This window comes from Carya illinoinensis, chromosome 2 (genome assembly GCF_018687715.1).
Source record: "Carya illinoinensis cultivar Pawnee chromosome 2, C.illinoinensisPawnee_v1, whole genome shotgun sequence".
Lineage (NCBI taxonomy): Eukaryota > Viridiplantae > Streptophyta > Magnoliopsida > Fagales > Juglandaceae > Carya > Carya illinoinensis.
This window is the reverse complement of record NC_056753.1, coordinates 20,719,240-20,738,228: the sequence shown is the minus strand read 5'-3', so window position 1 is coordinate 20,738,228 and position 18,989 is coordinate 20,719,240. Positions and strand designations below refer to the sequence as shown.

Below are 18,989 nucleotides of genomic sequence, written 5' to 3'. Positions count from 1 at the left end.
GCCCAAATTTTTGGGTTTCAAAACCTACTGGCTTGGGCCATATCCCAAGCTGCATTACACACTCGGGTCCAGGTTCAGGCCGTAAGTCACCATGGTCGTTTGCTGTGAAGCGTTGTAGAATGTTACAATTCATGTCCCACTTGACAAAAGCAAAAGGTTAATAATGTGTAAACAAGCTCTTGGACATCCTCCCTTGCAACTTGAGTTTTCAATGGTGAGTTCTAACTTTGGTGCCAACTTCCTGGTTCAACCACGCGTCGATGTCAAGAAGAGAAAAGCACAGAATCTCTCTCTATAAAATTGGAATCTCTCCAAGAAAATAGATTAACAGTTCCGGTGTCTAATGAGACTAGTCTCATCTCAAGATCAAACATGCAATTTCATTAATCATTCAAGAAGTGTCTTTAATTGTACATCCTTGATCCTTAAATAGCCAACAAAATAGAATACTAATCTAACTAGGAAATAACCATTATAGATAGAATAAAACTAAAATATACTAATCTAACTAGGAAATAACAATTGCAGATAGAATAAAATTAGGAAATGCTAATCTAACTAAGAAAGCAATAAATTAGAAAAAGATCATTATTAATTAAAATATCTCCACAAATTATGGAGCATCCTCCTAATTTGCATCAAACTTCTACCCAAGTAGGTGTATCAATACCTCCAAAATTCATTAAGATAAGCAACATGTTCGTACTTCATCTATGCAGAGTCAAGAAGTATTGGTTTGAGAAATTATCCCCTAAATGGAGAGAAAAACAAGTTCTCCCTGAATTAATAAAGAACAGATGAAGTAGAATAGCCGCAAAAAAAGGCATGTACTCTACGGGCTGGCTGGCCACACTACTCATCAGTCACGCATCCCTTTGAAGCCGACTGCACGTTCTTGATGTACTGGAAATAAAATAGGACGCTTCTTTAATAAATACATCAACTAGTATACACTAAAAATGGATGTCAAGGCAGAGTCTCAAAAGTACCTTGTAAAGCACTCCTCTGTTGGCCTTATATGCAGGTGGAGTCCATTTCTTCCGTCGCCACTCCATCTCCTCATCCGATACCTGCACATCTATTCTCCTCTTCTGAACATCAACATTGATGATGTCTCCATTTTCAATCAAACCAATCGGACCACCTTCCTGAAAACGATTGGCAACGCATTATTTTGGTCTCCTATTTTTCTTAATTTTGTAGGTTTTAGTTCCCTTAGAAAGAGGGAAAACTTTTCCTCTAGTACTTTTTTAATTTAGTTATCCATGATGATAATGATAAATAGCTGGTGCACCTGTGCTTCAGGGCATATGTGGCCAACAACAAATCCATGTGAACCGCCTGAAAACCTACCATCAGTCAACAAAGCAACATCCTGCAGCAATCGAAAGCAATATCCAAACAAACACGTCATATTCTTAGGAAACAACATGCATAGTCAACTAAGTTCATGTTTAAAAAGACATATAACGAATTTATCAGTTTTGTTGTAGATTCATGACCTTGATGAATCCCAATAGATTGAGCCATCCATAAAATTTGAACACAAAAGAAGTATTTAGTAAGTGTCCATGTCACACGATCCAGAAAACTACAGGATAATGAGTTGACCCAGATTCTGAAAAGAACAGACCATAGCTCAAACCAAAACTGGGATTGAATAAAACCAAACCTTTCCAAGACCTGCTCCCATTATTGCACTTGTTGGTGTCAACATTTCAGCCATGCCTGGTCCCCCCTTCGGCCCCTCTCCTCTAATAACGACTACCTTTCCCTGAAACATGGCAAACATAAACATGATATAAAGAAAAATCACACCACATCTGAGTTCCACAATAATATCTATGACTACACAAATAAAAAAAGAAAAGATACCACTATCATGAGGGACGCTGCTTACATTTGGATGTGATGGACAGATGCCCAAGACTTTTAAGATATAAATAACAGTATCATGGGAAAGTATCACGGGTGCAAGTTAAAATAAGAAAATATCAAAATTTACAAAATGCAGACAGAATACCTAGGAGCCTAACAAGAGCAGTGAAATTGAAATTTGTTGATGCAAGAAATAAGGATTTAAAATATGAAAACCTAGAAGAAGATCATTTCAAACTCCAAATTTCACGAGTTTTCAGCAGATAATTGATATTAGACTGGTCTGCATGTAATGCACAAGCAGCAATCAAGGCACAACTTCTAAAGAAGAAACCAAAGAAATTAAACTTTCAGCCCCCTCAAAATAGAGTTTGGAAAGTTCTTCCAAGTATGAAATTCCTCTTCGATCATTGGAAAGATAAAATTAACGAAATAAGGGTAATGCAAATGAATGTTCAGGATGAATATCATATATAGGAGATAAAAACTGATAAGTTTCATTGTGTCATGTGCAAGAAGGATGGGGAATCTGTTAATCACCTCTTTCTTCATTGTGAAGTGGCCAGGTTCTTGAGGAATGAGGTTTTGACTCGGACTGGTTTACTTTGGGTAATGCCCAAGGAAGTGGTGGATTTATTGGTAGGGTGGAAGGGTAGCAAGAATGCTGTTCATGTTTAGAAGATGATTCCTTTTTTATTTATAAGTAAAAGATAAATATTATTGCTCAGAATATAATAGGCGTAACCCGTGTACACAGGAAGTACACATAAGATACCTAGATACATTCTATGCTCAAGGAATTAAAGATAAAAATCATGAACATTGTCCCCATTTAGTACAATAGTGGAAAACCAAAGCATTAAAGTTTGAAAACAGAAGTTCTTTAGCTCCTCCATGTTGCGTTTCTTGTTTTCAAAGCAACACGCGTTTCTTTCCGACATTTGGAAGATGATTCCTTCTTGTCTCATGTGGGGCCTATGGCTTGAAAAGAATGGGAGATGCTTCGAAGACAAAGAAGATCATTGGGAAAACTTAGGGATTTTTTCTTTAGTACTTTTGAGTTTGTGGGCTAGCTTTTGTAATGGAAGATAATTTCCAGAATCTGTTTTTTTTTTTTCCCTTTCATTTTTGGAAAGTAGTAGGTATTTCCTTTGTATACGTCCTGTGTACTTGGGCTTATGCCTATTTCTTGGGAATAAAATCTTTTATTACTTATCAAAAAAAAAGTTTCACTGTTTCAGGCCTCTCCTTCTAGAAAATCAATAATAAAAATCAACGTTAAAAAATGATCAAAAGAATCATGCTTAGTCCTTTGGGCATAACAAGTCTTTAACAGATAAGGGTGTAAGTTCAGCCAATTCAAGAATAATTCAAGTATCACCAAACTGTTAGAACACAAACCCAAACTCAGATTTAATGGATTTCCTTAGAGAAAGGTCAGGTTGGAGAACTAAAATCGACACACCAGAAAATATCATTCACTACCAGGCCAAATGATATGAGAGAAAAGCAGCCATCTAAAAAAGAAGCAGTGCTTAGCAATGACGCTTGCTTTTAACTATTTTTTACCCAAAACAATTCCTAATTCCTTTTGTTTTATCCTTTTTTTTAATTTTATTTTTTGAGATAAAAGGTGGCCATTTTTAGTAAATAAATTATATCTGAAACAACTTATTGGGCAACAGTCATTCTTTTCCCAAAAGCTATAATTTTTAATGAGGAATCTCGAAGACCATGGGTGCAACATGTCTTTTGACCGGTTAAACCTGGACTGTGTAACACATCCCCATCACACGGATCAGATAAATCATCAGCTTTTCAATGATGGGACATATACACAGACAGTTATCCAATCCTCTTGTTTTATCTTTTTGGGTTTGACCTTAACAATCAGTAACACAGCAGTAAAAACTGCTGCCTATAAAGACCTCATTACATAACATTGTTGACTAAAACAACATACCTTAAAGCTCAGAGGATCCTCTGAGATAGCTGCAATCATAGATTCCTCTCCTTCAAATATGAGTGCAGGACCTGGAGAACAATTTTGTAATAAATACCTAAATACTTTTGCAGTAGAGTGAAGATTAAATATAGAACGTGGAACTTCAAGAATAATAGTACAAAAGTAAAACATAAAATAGCACCAGAGAAATATAGCCCTTCTTTGCCAGTGATTTTTGCTACAGAACCATTTGGTGCAAGATTTCCATACAATATCTGGAGGTGGCCTGTTTTCTTTATGGGGTTTTCCAATGGTCGTATTACATCCTGAACGAAGGGGAAAAAACAAGCAAGAACTGCCTTGTTTGCATTCAAATGTAAGTGATCAACAATAAAAGCAACAGAAAAATCAATAGATGAGGATAACAATATAAATGCCATCAAACCTGTCCTCTGGCTAAGGGAGGGAACATTGCTGCATTTTCAGCCAGTGTCTTTCCAGTGACTAAAGAGGAAATAGTTCTAGGTTAATATAAAAACACAGAAAAAAAAATGCATTTTCTGATGAAAGAGATCGAAATAAATTTACCAGTCATACAATCCCCATCTAGAAGACCGTGCTCCAAAAGGTAGCGAATGACAGCAGGTGTTCCTCCAATCTATCAAAACAATTATTCATAGGCTCATCAAGAGGAAACGGTGACAAACAAAAACCATATTAAAAGTGTCACATGCACTTAAAAATATCCTGAGCCAAATTCATTCATAGAAGTTTAAAAAAAATATTTGATCGGTAAACCAATTTTTATTGATCAAAAGAGAAGGCATATGCCCAAGTATACGGGGCATATACAAGAGCAATAGAAGTTGTAAATTTAAAGCACAAGACGATATTTATTATAAAGCAGACCTTGTGTACATCCTCCATGACATATTTGCCACTAGGCTTAAGATCTGCAAGAAATGGAACCTTATCGCTGACCTTCTGAAAATCATCAAGAGTTAGTTCCAGACCAACAGACCTGCAAAGAATTTCATCATAAGGCACTTTCAATCAATGGTATTCATGGAAAATCAGGTCGCGAGAAGTCTCCTCACCTTGCAATAGCAATCAAGTGTAATACAGCATTTGTCGAGCCACCTAGTGCCATGACAATAACCATCGCATTACGTAGGGATTTTGGAGTGATAATATCTCGTGGTTTCAAGTCCATCTTCAGTAATTCCAAAAGATACTTTCCTGCTAAACGGCACTCATCCAACTTCAATGGATCTTCAGCAGGTGTCGAAGAGCTTTAGAGAGAGAGAGAGAGAGAGAGAGAGAATAAGAACAACAATGCTAGCTGATGCCAATTCAAGTGATCAAACGTTGAAAAATAATTCTACCTGTAAGGCAGACACATTCCCATTGCTTCAATAGCAGAAGCCATGGTATTGGCCGTATACATCCCACCACAAGCCCCTGCCCCAGGGCATGAGTTACGGACAATAATCTTCCTCTGCTCATCAGTTATGGAACCACTAACAAATTCTCCATAACACTACAGTGAGAATTGAATCAGACAAAGATGAGTTGCAAAGTTAGCACGACAAAAATGAGTTACAGCATTTACGATACAGATTATTCTTAATTTTCAAAAGCTATGGCTATACATATTGGCAAAAGCGTACCATACAAATGGAAGTAGAATTTTTAACAATTTAACTAGGACATGCAATACAAAGGTGCCTTTCCAAGCACAGCTGCATGTGAATCACACAAAAACATGCGATTAACCATAGCCACATGTGGTGCAGTCCCTGCTTACCAATGCGAAAAAAAATCAGTTATCTTACTCTTATAAGATTTTCCATGAATATTTATAAGTCAGGACAAGAAAAATATTCCACACAACAGCAAACTGTCACCTTAAAACTTCTATATATATATTTGTTTTACTTGTCTATATTCACAATTTTTGGTGACTTTTTAGAGCTCATCATTAAAGAGGCCGCTTATATACCATGTAATGGAAGTTCAGACGTAACATGAGAGACAGACATAAAGCTAAATTGCTAGCCCCGTTTCCCAGGTCTATGTCATCCTATCATACATTTCTTCCCCCAAGAATTAACTCCACATAGTTATTTTCAGAAAAAATTGGATATCATCTTAATAGTTTTCTTAAACACAACATTTTTCATGTTTCATGAAAACCAATGTTCATGAGAATTACCAACCTAACTTCCACGAATTCCAAGACCATTACAACAACCTAATTGGCAGCATATGCAGCTCAAATTGAATATTGGAATTTTTTAAGACATTGGTAGATGGAATATTCAACAATATTAAACAACCTTCTTATACAAGAGAAGTACTATTAAATTGTTTAACAGTTGATGAATATTTTGATTTTTCACGATATCTTAATGGTTTTAGTGCTCCATACAGATGTGAACAAAAAAAGGCCAATAGATACTTTTTTTTTTTTGATAGGTAAAAAGAAAATTTATTGATCCTTGTAAATAGGCAAAGCCCGAGTACACAGGGAGTATACAAGAAAAGCCTAGTTACAAAAGCTACGTGCTACGGATAGTAGCATACAAGTCATTAATTCCCGTGCCATTCCATGCAATAGAGTGGGCCCAAAGTAACAAAGTATGAAAGAAAAAGTCCCTAAAGCTGTCCGGGGAACGCTCCTTATCCTCAAAACAGCGGTCATTCCTTTCATTCCATGTGCACCACATTAGGCATAAAGGTATCATCTTCAATACAGCAGCGATCTGGCGATTGCCCCTAATCCTTTGCCAACAAGACAATAGGTCTATCACCCTCTTAGGCATGACCCATGGAATGTCAAGCCTCAAGAAGATTGCATCCCATAAAGCCTTAACTACTTCGCAATGAAGGAGAAGATGATCCGCCGATTCACCGTTGCGTTTGCACATGTAGCACCAGTCCATTACGTAAAATCCACGCTTTCTTAATTTGTCGATTGTTAAGATTTTACCATGGGAGGCCACCCAACCAAAAAAAGCGACTTTGAGGGGAACATTGCTCCTCCAAATGCTCTTCCAGGGGAAAGCATTGGAAGAGTGTGTCGACAAGGCTTTATGGTATGAGCGGACCGAGAATTTCTTGTTCCCTGTGCCAGTCCAAAGTAGTTTGTCCTCCCTTCTTGCCCTTAGCTTCAGCGAGTATAGCACTCTATAGAACTCAGTGATGTCCCCCATCTCCCAATCTTGTACAGCTCTGGTGAAACTCACAGACCAAGTGATGGAGTCAGAATTAATGCACATATAATCAGCCACTGAAGAACCTTGATCCAACGCGATCCTATAAAGAGAGGGAAAAGCATTTTTCAAGATCACATCTCCACACCAACGGTCATGCCAAAATTTTGTCCGCGTGCCTCTTCCCACCTCGAACCTACAGTTGCCAAGAAACTCATCCCAACCCTTCCGGATATATTTCCAAACTCCCACACCATAGGCCCCTCTGACTTCATTTGAGCACCAACCTCCCCATGCACACCCATATTTGATTTCTAAAATTTTTTTCCAAAGAGCGTCTCCCTCAAGATGAAAGCGCCATAAACATTTCCCAAGGAGTGCCTTGTTAAAGGTTCTCAAATTTCGTAGGCCCAAACCTCCACAAGATAATGGGGTGCATACTTTTTCCCATTTGATCAAATGGAACTTCTTTGTATTCTCTAAGCCTCCCCATAGAAAGTCACGAAAGATCTTTTCCAGTCTATTCGAAACCCCTGCAGGCACTGGAAAAAGTGAGAGGAAATACGTTGGAAGATTGGATAACGTACTCTTAATAAGTGTGGTTCTCCCGCCCTTTGACAAGTAGATTCTCTTCCATCCCGCGAGTTTGCCTTCAACTTTCTCCACGATTCCTTCCCACATTACCTTAGAATTATGGGGGGCTCCCAAAGGGAGTCCAAGATACTTCATTGGTAATGTTGCGACTTTGCATTCCAAGATGGCAGCCACTTCCCCTAAGTTGTTAACCGAGCCAACGAGAACTACTTCTGACTTAGATAAATTCACCTTGAGACCAGATACAGCTTCGAAGCAAAGAAGAAGTGCTCTGAGTGAGCGGATCTGATCCAGATCCGGATCACAAAAAATCCGCGTATCATCGGTGAAGAGGAGATGAGAAACCACCATGCTTCTACGTGTTGAACCGCCCACCGAATAACCCGAGATGAAGCCTGAAACCACTGCCCTGTCCAACATTCTGCTCAGTATGTCCATGACAAGGATGAATAAGAGTGGGGATAAAGGGTCCCCTTGTCTCAAACCCCAAGAGCTGTTGAAGAAGCCTTCGGGAGTGCCGTTGATCAAAACAGAGAATCTGGCAGTTCTAATACAGTGCTTGATCCACTGACACCATCTTGTCCCAAAACCATGCCTACTAAGAATATACAACAAAAAATCTCAGTTCACATGATCAAAGGCCTTTTCCATATCCAGTTTACACAAGATACCTGGAGTGCTGGTTCTGACTCTACTCTCTAGGCATTCATTGGCAATGAGGACCGAGTCTAAAATTTGCCTTCCTTTTACAAAGGCGTTTTGTGACTTCAAGATAATCTTCCCCATGACTTCGCTCAATCGCTTCACTAGGACTTTAGAGATGATCTTGTAAACTCCACTTATCAAACTTATAGGGCGAAAATCATTTACTTCCACCGATCTTGCTCTCTTGGGAATAAGAGCAATGAATGAGGCATTAAGGCTCTTCTCAAATTTCATAAAAGAGTGAAATTCCAAGAAAACCTTCATGATGTCCTCTTTAACAACTTCCCAACAAGTGTGAAAAAAAGCCATTGGAAAGCATGAAGGTTTCCCGGGGCTTTATCTTTGTATGAACAAAGATAAAGCCCCGGGACCTCATGTTCATACCTTTTATCACACCAAACACCTCATTTTCTTCAAAGGGCCTCTCCAACCATGCGGCGGTAGTGTGGTCAATGGAGTCAAAAGCTAGGCCGTCCGTCTTGGGTCTCCAAAGGTACTGCTCTGTCAAAAGCTTCTCAAAGGAGCGGACAACATGGTTCTTAATCTCATCTCGACCCAATATAACCCTGCCCTCCTCATGGAGTACCTCTATAGCGTTATTCCTTCTATGGGAGTTAGTGACCCTATGGAAAAACTTTGTGCTTCTATCCCCTTTAACCAAAGGGCCCGTGATTTTTGCTTCCACGAGATTTCCTCCATGAGTGTGATTTTTTCCAGCTCTGCAAGTACTACAAGTCTTCTAGTCCTGCCCTCAAGAGATGACGTCATATCTACTTCTCTCTCATCTAGCTGCTGTAACTCCGTAAAGAGTTTGTCCCGCTAGTCTTTGATGTGCCCAAAGACTTCCAAATTCCCTTTTCTGAGGTCGTTCTTTAATGCTTTAAGCTTTCCTGCTAAGACGAAACTAGGAGAGCCTGTGAAAAGATAAGAGGCCCACCACGAATGGATTTTTTCAACAAATCCGTCAACCTTTAACCACATGTTCTCGAACTTAAAGTATCTTTGTCCCTCCTGAAGACCTCCACAATCTAGTAAAATGGGGAAATGATCCGAGCAAAGCCGAGGAAGCCACTTCTGACACAAGTTGGGAAAGTGAGTCTCCCAGGAAGGAGAGACAACAAACCTATCCAATCTCGACCAAGCTCTTTCGTTTGACCAAGTGAAATCTCCCCCTGCCAAAGGGAGATCCACCAAGTTTAGGTCAAAGAGAAGGGCTGAGAAATCAGCCATAGCTGAGCCCAAATTAGAAACCCCCGACCGCTCGCTCGGAAACCGAGTGATGTTGAAATCGCCCCCGATACACCACGGAATATCCCACCAACAGCATAGGCCAGCTAACTCATCCCAGAGAAGTTTTCTGCTATTATCATCATTTGGCCCATAAACTCCTGCAAAACCCCAAACAAAGTCATCATCCACATTCGAGAAAGAGCATGCTAACGAAAATTCCCCGACAAAGTCCTCCACGAGATTGACTACTCGCTTATCCCACATTAATATGATACCCCCTGAGGCACCCTTAGAAACAAGAGTGGTCCATCCTGCATAAGGGCAATTCCACAAGCTTCTTATTATGTGCCTGTCAATAAGTTTTAATTTTGTCTCCTATAAGCAGATAATATCCGCTTTCCAATCCCGTAATAAGTTCTTCACTTTGAGGCGCTTGTTCGGGTCATTCAAGCCACGAACATTCCAAGAAAGAATCTTGGGCTTCATGGATCGCCAAGATTCACCCTATCCTTGTGCCGTCCCCTGCACACGCTACCCTCTCGTGCATCATAGTTAATGGAGCAAGCAAGTCTCTTGAGTTCCCTATCCTTCTTCTTTGCTGATCTAGCAAGTAAAGGTTGGCCTGATTTTATTGCGATGAGAAGAGCTTGCAACTGATCCTCATAGCCCTCACAAGACATCCCTAAACAATGGCTCATATCCTTAATCTTCTGAAAAATCCAATCTACTTGTGGGTCAGCCGAAGGTTCTGTTGGTGGCAGTGAGCATAAAGGACTTGGCGTATCCCCAGGTACATACAGATCGGTTGCTAATGCGTCTGCCCCAAATTCCTTACATACCAGCTGGAGATCAGAACCGTATAGTGACCCTTCATCCGAAGTGCTCCCATCCACCGAGGAGTTGTCAGCCACTTCCAACTCAGTTTCCAGAATCCTTGAGAGTGACTTCCGTTTGGTTGCCAAACTCTCTTCAACTCATTTCATCTCATCATTACACCTTTTTCAAATCTCCATACACTTTTTTAAATTTCTATATAAAATATAATAAAAAATTTAACTTTTTTAAATCCCCATACACCTTTTTCAAATCCCCATACACCTTTTTCAAATCCCTATATAAAATATAATAAAAAATTTAACTTTTTCAAATCCTAACACACTCATAATATTTAAAACTAATATTCTAACAATACTTTATTCAACTCAACCCAACATCCAAACCCAACCTTAAGAGAGACCCAAAGAGTTGAGAAGTATCGGAAGCATCACCCACGTTTGGCCCCAGTGGAAGAGAGAGTTTCATCCCATTAGAACTGTTAACGGCAAGGGTGGAAGACAGAATAGGAGCCGAGTGGTCGCCGGAGACCGTCGGCCCCTTCTGTAACCGTGGGGAAGGAGCGGTGGCCTGAGAACCACTGATGGAGTCCAAACGCGTGGCCTCTACAGGGGAGAAAGGCTCAGCTGACGCCTCTGGGGAAAACGCCGGTAAAACCGAGGTAACCACGGTGTTCGTCGACTGTTTCTGCGTCGGAAGGGTGGTCGGGGAAGTCGCCGGCAAAGTCTATACTGGCGGGTCACAGTTAGCCGACCAATAGATACTAGGGAAACAAAAAGATATGGGAATGGGTGAATCCTTTTGGGGATGAATGTTTCACTTCAAAGCCAAGGGCTTTTTTTGGCAAACTATCAGAGTTCCACTTTACTTGCTCTTTCAATTAAGTAACGAAGTTTTAAATTCCCTTTGTCCCAAAATAGATGAAATGCTTCCTTGTTTGGACTGTTTGAAAATATATGGAAGTTGTGAAGGATGAAAACATTGATCCACTTAACTTCTCATATTATCAGTAAATAAGAACATAACTTTTCCTCAAATTTGAACCACCATTCTCGGCCCACCTAAGGTCTTTTTAAGAAGATTGTTACGTACCTATCAAAAAAAAAAAAGTAGATTGTTACGGTTTTGAGAATGCACACCCATCCCTTTTTGAGATGGAATAACAAAGAAAAATGAGACACCATAAGTATAAGGGGAGAAGAGGGGGGGGGGTGTACGATAGGTTTCCTGCAAATTATAATGAAACTTTTAGACAGCATTTAAAATCTAAGGAAGAAAAATGGACACATCTAAAAGCAAGCTTCAAGTCATATGATGAGCGCAAAATTAGACCTAAGTTGAATCAATGAACCGTCAACACCATTGAAGTTCGTGTTGTTCCTCTTCCTCTAAATAGTCCATATCATACCCCGTATACTTGGGCTCTTGTGTACTCTTTTGATCAATAAAAATTTGTTTACTGATTAAAAAAAATAGTCCATATCATACCTAGAGGAGTAGCATTCCATATCAGCTCATAACTAACCTTCAAAGGCATCACCTAAACTCCAAATAAATACACGACACAAGACCAAAAATCTCAGGCAATAGATGTCCACCTAATTCTTCACAAGAATTACACAAACAACAACAATTATCCAGAGTTTGACCCTCCCCAATGCACATGTCCAAGCAAAAAAGTAACCTTCTAAGGGTGGCAAAGGCCTTGGTGTTGGTGGTATGCTCCATCCAAGATCCAAGGTTCGAATCCCACTAGGTGCAAACAATCTCTAGGGCAATCTCTAGGAGCCATCGGATTGAGAGATTTTTCCCTTAAATTACCCAAGATGCACTTGCAGGAAATTCATTGCCAAGGGCCTATGCACCCCTAGGATTAGTCAGGACGTTGTTCCGGACACCAGGGGCAATCTAAAAAAAAGTAACCTTCTTAGGGACTCTGCTGCTCCAAATGCCTCTTAAAGCAAATTCCCCACACCACACATCATGCAAAAAAATAAAAATAAAAACTCTACTTATGTTCCCCAACATAAATTTTAAAAAATAAAGAAAACCTCCCTTATCTCCTTACACTTTTCAAAGGCCCAACCCCGTTTTACTTTTACTAAATAAAACAAAAATGGTTCTAGTCAATTTTGATGTTTTCTCTCCAACTGGCTTCACTAGCAGTTCAAACGAGAATGTAAGAGGATGCTTGGGAAATGAGAAAAGACGTGAATTTTGTAAATATTACTGAAAGGGTTTGTGAATAGTAGTGAAATGGTTTGAGTTAAAATGTTTTATTGGGTTTTGGGAAAGGAGAGAAAAAGTTGAAGAAAAAATATTATAAAGTTAAAATATTGTTATAATATTATTTTGTTTTGAAATTTGAAAAAATAAACATTATTTTTTGTGTTTTGTCTGGAAGTGTGGGAAAATTAGAATGATTAGGCAATGATTAGATGAAAATGTTGAAGATTTGAAATTAAAAAGTGCTTGTGTTTTGAGTGATGTTTGGGAAAAAAATTATGAGAAATTTTGATAGAGATATGTTTCCCAAACAAGCCCCAAGTCTCAGAAGCTCTATCAGAAATATCCCATAAAAGCAGCATTTGCCCAAAAAAAGTTTTGCAAACTTGAGCACTAATCTAGGTTGACAAAAGACCAATATTGCTAAAAGAACAGTTAAGCACAAAGCGCCAAAGCTAAAGCACTTCGCTTATGAAAAGCAAAGCAGATTTACAAAGCTTGCTTTTGGGCACTTTTTTAGTGAGCTAAAAGTGCAAAAAATACAAGTTTGTAATTCTTTTAAATAATATATAAAAAAAATGAGTTTTAACTACCACACTTCTTGTCATGGTTTTGTATAATTCATAAAGGACAAGATTATTATATAAAATCTTATTTGAATTTCATGTAATCTTTCCTTTTTATTAACAAATTAAGTTAATAGCTATTATATATATTACTATCTTTCCTTTTTTAAACATTTTTATATATTATTCCAAATGGCAGAGAAGTTTCAATATTTGTTTTTGATATTTTGCTATTACACCTAGGCTCTAGGTGTAATAGCAACTCTCGATTCCACCAAAACTGCAATTGACAACTATCGATTACACCAGACCATCCAAAAATGCCAAAACAATCACTAAAAGGAGTCAAAAGTATAAGACCCAGATGAATCTGCCCAGAAAAACTTCTCTACTTTTCAAATCTGTTCAAGATGATTTCTTGTATCACTAGGACATCACTCCTAGGCATTGCTCCTGTGTATGACCCATGTACTTGGGCTTTTGCCTATTCTTATGATCAATAAAATTTTATTTACCGATCAAAAGAAATCTGTTCAAGACACCAAAGGCATTGCAGAAGGGAGAAAAGAAGTGTGTGACAGTAAAAAAATAATTGAGGGTTAAAATTAGACTTCAAAGAACTCATATATAACTTTAAGCTAGAAGAAATAGCCTCAGAAAGTATACCTGAAAGGCAGAGATGATATCATACGAATGGCCTTGAAAATGACCAGGCTGCAAAACAAACAATCAAAGAAGATACTTTATGAACACATTAAACAAAACTTCAACTCTCTGACCAGCTACAACTTGAATAGGAGAAACCAAGAAAAGAAACAGTGAATTCAAACATGTCAAGTAAATAGTTGCATCAGAATTGTGTATAATTATATGATAGACAACATTGTGTCTTAATCATTAATAAATTAATCCAGATATAACATTCTGACAGAATGCCAGATGAATTTTTTTTATTAGTACCAAAACCGTTTAAGTTGAAATATTTGATGGTTCTAGTTGATCCAACAGGTTGACACCTTGCCATTTGCTCTACATCATACTAACAAAACTCCCATTATGACGGATTTGTGCTAACAACCCTAAGTCACAGGAGGGAGGACATGCTGAAATTTGATAGCAACTTGGGAAAAACTTCACAAGGGAGTTTCTGGATATTTTTATTTGACTACCCAAAAAAGAGGACATCTTCACAGAGTATGACTTTAAACTAAATGGAACATCAATTCATTGAAACTGGATTTTTTTATCAGTAAACAAAATCTTATTGATTATAAGAATAGGCAAAAGCCTAGGCATACGGGACATATACACAAGCATCACCTGTGCGTTCTAGTTCAGTGAATTCATTGAAGCTGGATCAGAACCATAAGTATATTAGAAGGGTCCATATGGTGTTGGCCAACACATCAGTTGGAATGGTTATTTTGGAGTCATTACAAGACTTCAATCAGCACCTCAGTGTTTCAATGAGAACAAATTTACTTGGTCTGCCAAGTATGATGATTCTGAATGCAAGAAAACCTTTTGTGATGTCACGTATAGGTGGTGAATGGAATCCCACATTGCTTGAGAGCGAGAAGTTCTTGCCCATTATAATAATTCTAGGGGCTCCAATTATACCACTGACTAGTCCTTTTTAAGCATAAGCCCATATGTGGCATGAGCATTCCTTGGATCAGTAAACTTTTCTTCTATGTCAAGGAACCTTTCCAAGGCAGGGCCCTTCGGACCCATCCCTGTAGAGTACTCTTTTTCACAGAGTATGCCTTTAAACTTAAAAAAAGGGGCATCTTCGCAGAGTATGACTTTAAACTAAATGGAACATCAAGTCATTGAAACTGGATTAGAACCATAAGTATATTAGAAGGGTCCATAAGGTATTGGCCAACCCATCAGTTGAGATTATTATTTTGGAGTTATTTCAAGACTTCAAACAGCACCTTTTTTTTTCAATTATTTAAATTTAATTTCACTGATCTTTAGGATACTGAAAACCTAAAGCAAAGAGGAAAACTTCTTTTATTTTTATAGCATGTGATTTTCTGGATGATGTCCTACCACAAGACTACGTAAGATAAGAGATCCTTTAACATTACCTGCTTGGTGTTTTAGCAATTTAGAGCTCATGCTCATAATTACAACAGTTTTTCATCAGCCAAGTAAGCAAAATAAATCCAGCAATAGGTAGGCACTCATTGGTTCAAAAACAATATTAACTCTTCTACACTTACTTAATTCCACAACTGTTGACTTTCTAAATTCCAAAAAACAATTAACAAAAAATAGACTAAAGCATTAACCCCGATGTAGACCATTTTCTCATGTCAATACTTATTCAAGGAATATTTGGGTTAAGGTTCATGAGCTAAAATAATAAACCAGTTATTAACATCAAATCTTCATAAGCAGTCAAAGTCAAGTCCCAAACCTTGATAGTTCCACCATAAACCATAATACTTGGTCGATTAAGCCGGCCCATTGCCATAATTGTACCTGGCATCTGCAAAAGAATTACCAACATAAGATTCACAAACAATTTTAAATTTTTACAGTTGCAAAAGAAAACAGCCACACACTCAAGTCTACTCAAAAGCCACAAAATGTCCTGCCCAATCACAACCTGTAACATCCAAACCCAAATTTTATAGGCTTTATAAGTTTGGACCACAGGACCAATTTTGTTACAGCTAGAAGGAAGATTATTTTAATGGGCCATTAGCCCGTACTTTTTATTTGAGGATCTAGTATTGAGGAGATAGGATTGGATATGAAATTATGGACCAGATTCAAATGGAGTAGGTCCAGCCCAATAGGCCCAAATATGTATGGATAAGCCTAAGTAACATGCATCATGATACGTTTTCATTTATGATTACGATAAGCTATGTCATTATATGTTCTCCATGCATCATGGTAAGAAAGATAAAAGACAAGTTATAAAAGAACCTTTAAGAATGGCCATAAGAGATGCATGGTACCAATGCAGTTTTGGGGGGATGTGCAAGCCACGGACTTAAGCGTGGTCCACCATATTATGTTATTATAAGTTAAATGGTTCCCCTTGTGGCCACAAGCAATGGAACAAGTGCACAACCTTGCACACGGAGGTTAAGGTGTGCTAACTATTAAAGAAGGGGGAAAGACAAGTTTAATGTGTTATGCATAGTACATTTTACATGTTAATGTTATTATAAGTATTGAGTATGCACGCCTTTCAAGAAAACAATATGTTTATTATGTTTAGTATAAGATGTACTACTTTTTGAGTATTCGACTCATTTTTTGTTGTTTGTTCGTATTTTTTATGTTTTTAAAATGTCCAGGTAAAGAAGATAGTGTGAATGAGCTGACGGCCAGGCATAGATCATGTGTCAAGGGGCTTTCAAACTTAGTTAATAAGTGTTTTTTTTTTTCACAAAAATATCAGTTTTAAATTTTATTGCTATGAGATTATGTTTTTATTTTTCGATAAACTAGGTATTCTTATCAAGTTGGGTCTCTTAACCAGGCACATTTACGAAGCACGTAACACTCCTAACCTAGGGAAGGGGGTGATGCACAACCGATAAACCCAAAACAAAACCTGCGTAGACCTGCTTATAACAACATTGCGCCTCTGACCAATTAAGATCCTCGGGAACCAATAGAGCTCACTACCAGTCATTATCCCTGTTTATTTCTACCCTATTCTCCATCCTTCTGGCCTCAAAAAGGTAAGTCTTCAGCTAGCCCACCACAGACCCAAGTCTACTCAAAAGCCACTATTTGCCCTCCTACCCAATCACAACTGCTAAACTCACGCAAGCTACACCAACACCCACTTATAACAACACCCCTCTGGCCAATTAGGATCTTTAATAGCAACGAGGTGCTCCCAAGAGACCCTACAAACCCAATAGAGCTCACTACCAATCGGCATCCCTATTCATTCCTACCCCCCCCCCCCCTCTTTCTTTTTCTCTCCATCCTTCTGGCCATGGAAAGACCAGAGCCACCAGGTTTTTTGCTATATAAAAACCGAGATGCGCGCCTCAAGTTAGATAAGTGGATACGTTGGCAATAAGAGGACTAGAAAAAACCACATTCTTAGAATCAACCAAGCGTTTTCTTGTAAGTAATTGAGAATTTATAGAAGAACTCAAAAGGCGTAGCTCAGGTACCCATGACGTATTCTAGACTAAACTAAAACATTGAAACTTGATCGAGAGATACGGAGGAGCTTTATTTACTTGGTCAAAACGGGTGGAAGTTGGACTCAAATTCCATCTCTATTGGGTTTTTAGTTCGAGGGTGATCGAGGAGTCCCAGACTCTCTCCTCTAGGGAGGCTTATTTCGTATCAAGAGTATGTTGTGGACGCCAGGGAAGATGGATTGTACCGAGTTTTAATCAGTTTTCTTTCTTTTTGAGAAAACAAACACACGGAGGCATTGAACAATACGATGAGCCTTCCATGCAACTAAACATAACAGCAACGAAACAAATATTGAAAAGAAATAGGACAACAAAGTGAAAATGACCAGAAACAAGGTGGGGAAAACAAAGATAAAAGGATACAAAAAGGCAAAGAGGATAAATGAAATATAGAATTTTGGGTCATTACTGAAAACATCAAGACGATAACAACCAATAAAACAATCGCAATCACCAATACCCATCACAGAAAATTAAAAAACCAAGCAAAAACCCAGCAGCCAAAAGTTCCCAGCCCCCGAAAGAAAAGAGTTTCCCGACTCACATTCTTGTCACAACCAGGAATAGAAATATTCCCATCGTACCACTGAGCACTCATCACTGTCTCAATGCTATCAGCGATGAGGTCCCTGGACTGCAGGCTGTAGCACATGCCTCTGGTCCCCATAGAGATAGCGTCACTGACCCCAACGGTGTTAAACCTGAACCCAACCATACCGGCCTCCCGGACACCTTCCTTGACAGCCTCGGAAAGCCCTAGTAGATGCATGTTGCACGTGTTGCCCTCGTACCATACTGAGGAGATGCCGATCTGGGGCTTCAACAAGTCGTCTTCGGAGAGACCCACGCCAAGGAGGATCGCCTGGGACCCACCCTGGGACTTGGGCTCGGTGACACGGGAGCTATACTTGTTAAGCTTGTGGGTTTGGGCGGTGGGGGGTGCGGACGAAGAGTCGACGGTGACAGACGGGGGAGGTGGGGAGGAGACGGACGCTCGGAGAGAGAAGGAGGTGCGGTACTGACTTGGCCCATAGTGTGAGGCAATCAGGGCGGCGCGCGGGGTTGGTGCTACTAAAGTGGCTTGCATTACGGCGCGTCGTGTGGAGCTGGGGTTTAGGGAGGGGAATGAGGGCTTTTATTTTTCTTTTTATTTTTTTGGTCTTGTTATGAAGATGCGACGAGGGGTTTTGAACTCCAGGATTCCTGTTGTTTGTAGAGTGAGTGAAAATGAAAGACACGAGCTGAATGCAAGCGTTTTGCACCTATGAACTCTCGCCTTCACTGTTGTCACTTCACAGCCGACACTAGGAGGTTTTATCTTTGACCCCTTCTACAGCCACCGAAGAAGTGAAGCACATCCCCAAAAAAGTCCCGAACACTGCATTTCATTTTTCTTATTTTTTTATTTTTTTATACATTTTTTTAATCATCATAAACCTTTTTAAAACAAATAAAAAATCACAATATTATTTTAAAAAAATTTCTTAATGATTAAGTAAAAAAATTTTGAGACACAAATTCGAGACATTTTTTCAATATAAATAATATTGCTATTTATCTTTATCATAGACAATCAAAATTATTTAACTCAATTTTAAGAAGA

At 38.8% G+C, this 18,989-nt stretch overlaps 1 protein-coding gene across 1 annotated transcript; it reads right to left on the bottom strand.

Annotated features, from left to right (window-relative positions):
- Positions 1 to 570: 570 nt before the first annotated feature.
- LOC122300293 (dihydroxy-acid dehydratase, chloroplastic-like) lies at positions 571 to 18,687 on the bottom strand. Its single transcript, XM_043110824.1, has 14 exons — positions 17,931 to 18,687; positions 15,622 to 15,693; positions 13,860 to 13,907; positions 5,209 to 5,363; positions 4,921 to 5,115; positions 4,733 to 4,844; positions 4,412 to 4,481; positions 4,269 to 4,327; positions 4,026 to 4,149; positions 3,842 to 3,912; positions 1,673 to 1,774; positions 1,295 to 1,375; positions 990 to 1,148; positions 571 to 903 (listed from the first exon to the last, which is right to left on the bottom strand). Exons 1-14 carry the CDS (start codon positions 18,471 to 18,473, stop codon positions 853 to 855), a joined length of 1,842 nt encoding a protein of 613 aa, XP_042966758.1. The 5' UTR covers positions 18,474 to 18,687; the 3' UTR covers positions 571 to 852.
- Positions 18,688 to 18,989: the final 302 nt, after the last annotated feature.

Coding starts and splice junctions, on each gene's coding strand:
- LOC122300293 (XM_043110824.1), bottom strand. CDS start 18,473: ATGCAAGCCACTTTAGTAGCACCAACCCCGCGCGCCGCCCTGATTGCC. Junction 4,328..4,411: donor AGATGGGGATTGTATGACTG/GTAAATTTATTT, acceptor TTTCCTCTTTAG/TCACTGGAAAGACACTGGCT. Junction 1,775..3,841: donor AGGATCCTCTGAGCTTTAAG/GTATGTTGTTTT, acceptor GCCATGTTTCAG/GGAAAGGTAGTCGTTATTAG.